Below are 2,437 nucleotides of genomic sequence, written 5' to 3' on the forward strand. Positions count from 1 at the left end.
CAACACCATTGTCATGGTTGACCTGGCGACTACCATTGAGGTCATTCGTCATACAGTCCTCGCTTTCTTCCACGGGGATGCTTGCCACACACATTCCCTGGAGTCTGACCTCACTGGATTGCAACCTTGGCAGGGGACACTGTTGGCAAATGCTAACATCAGACAGAGATTTTTGAACGACTTGTCGGATGAAGTTATGTTCGAGCCACATTGCGACAGCATCATCATCAGAGCCCCTGACAGGCTGAGGACCGAATGCCTCTGTCGAATTTGGACATTCCTTGCCACTCTATCACAGCAACGGATAAACCTCACACCAGGATCAATGGAAATGTACAAGCAGGCTGCCGCCAGACGGAGAGTTTGTACCTTGCTCAACGCTGAAGGCCTCGTTTGTCACTGGAGGGTGAAGGTTAGCCACATTGAAGTCAACGCACTGGAGTCGGATCAACAAGAGCTAAGGCAGATTTTTACCTCGGCGTTCAAAGAGGTACGCATTCCTGTCCCTAAAGCAAAGTCTCATCTTCTGGGTTCACAGGAATTTCTGAAACGTGTCTCCACTATTCGGCAAAGTCAAAACGAATCACCGGTTCCTGTCGTCCGTCCTGCGCGTCGTGCTAGTCGTGTGGTCATCGTGGACACCCCAGAGCACTGTGCCAGGGCAAGACGAAGTGTTGTGGAATTCTTTGATACACACAACGCTCCGCCGTCTAGTTCAGAGTGAAAGAAACGCTTGCAGCGAGGAAACATGACAAAAAAGCTTCAAAAAACTACAAACCGTGGAATAAAGAAAACAGAGGAAAAATAAGTTAGAAACAATGCCATGGAAAATGAATTTCTGGAACTTGTCTCTGCTCTTTGTGGCAGAGCTAGAACGAGTCTTAGGTTCTTTGCGCTCTTCCTGCATGTTGTGCTGCTCGTGTGGTCATCGTGGACACACCAGAACACTGTGTCAGTACCAAAAGAAGTGTTGTAAAATTCTTTGGTGAACACGCAGGTCCGCCCCAGACTTCAGAGTGAAAGAAACGCTTGCAGTGATGAAACATAACAACAAAGCTTTAGGCCTTGGGAGGTAGCAAACAGAAAAGCGTAGTGAAAACAATGCAATGGAAGAAGGAAGTTCTGGAACTTGTCCTTGCTCCTTGTGACTGAATGAGAAGGAATCGTGGGTTCCTTTTGTCCATCCTGCATACTCTGCTGATCGTGTGCTCATCGTGGACACATCAGAACACTGTGCCAGGACAAGGCAAAGCATAGTTGGATTCTTTGATACACTCGAAGCTCCGCCGTCCATTTCAGAGTGAACGAAACGCTTGCAGCAATGAAACAGTCATGACAACAAAGCTTTGCGCCTTGGGAGGAATCAAACTGAAAAATGTAGTGAAAACAATGCAATTGGAGAAGAAGGTTCTGGAACTTGTCCCTGCTCCTCGTGGCAGAGCAAGAAGGAGTCGCCAGTTCCTTTCGTCAGTCCTGCATGCTCTGCTGATCGCGTGGTCATCGTGGATATACCAGGGCACTGTGCCAGCTAGGGCATGAAGAAACGTTAATGAATTAATTGATGAACATGAAACTAAGGAGCCCAGTTCAGAGTTAACGTCAAACACTAGCAGTGGTGAACAAAATGACAATGAAGATAAAGGAATGTGAACTGAAAAAGGACAGAATACGTACAGGCTATTGCAAGGAAAACAAGAAACTGAACAAATACATAATATATAATTATATTCTATGCGACAAAAGAAAGGTAACTAATAAAAGTACAATTCATGGAAACTATGCAGTTGAAGAATACAAACTAAACAAAGGCAAACTGAATTAGTGAGAAACTACGCCATGGACGAAAGAAGAAACAAGTCGCGTAAGGCGAAAATACAATATTTAGTCAAGTAGCTGTCGAACTCACAGAATGAAACTGAACGCAATGCCATTTTTCAGCAAGACCGTATACTCGTAGCATCGTCAGTCCACCGCTCATGGCAAAGGCAGTGAAATTGACAAGAAGAGCGGGGTAGTAGTTGCGCTAAGAAGGATAGCACGCTTTTCTGTACCTCTCTTTGTTTTAACTTTCTGAGCGTGTTTTTAATCCAAACATATCATATCTATATGTTTTTGGAATCAGGAACCGACAAGGAATAAGATGAAAGTGTTTTTAAATTGATTTGGACAATTTAAGTTTGATAATAATTTTTATATATTTAATTTTCAGAGCTTGTTTTTAATCCGAATATAACATATTTATATGTTTTTGGAATCAGCAAATGATGGAGAATAAGATAAACGTAAATTTGGATCGTTTTATACATTTTTATTTTTTTTTACAATTTTCAGATTTTTAATGACTAAAGTCATTAATTAATTTTTAAGCCACCAAGCTGAAATGCAATACCGAAGTCCGGGCTTCGTCGAAGATTACTTGACCAAAATTTCAACCAAT

At 42.7% G+C, this 2,437-nt stretch overlaps 1 protein-coding gene across 1 annotated transcript in view; it reads left to right on the forward strand.

Annotated features, from left to right (window-relative positions):
* LOC138945989 (uncharacterized) overlaps nucleotides 1-2,223 on the forward strand; it is a 6,167-nt gene extending 3,944 nt beyond the window's left edge. The window contains exon 3 of the mRNA XM_070317528.1: nucleotides 1-2,223. This exon is cut by the window's left edge and continues 1,000 nt beyond it. Coding sequence (XP_070173629.1) covers nucleotides 1-724 — 724 coding nt within the window. The 3' untranslated portion in view covers nucleotides 725-2,223.
* The last annotated feature ends 214 nt before the right edge of the window (nucleotides 2,224-2,437 follow it).

This window comes from Littorina saxatilis, linkage group LG1 (genome assembly GCF_037325665.1).
Source record: "Littorina saxatilis isolate snail1 linkage group LG1, US_GU_Lsax_2.0, whole genome shotgun sequence".
Classification (NCBI taxonomy): Eukaryota; Metazoa; Mollusca; class Gastropoda; order Littorinimorpha; family Littorinidae; genus Littorina; species Littorina saxatilis.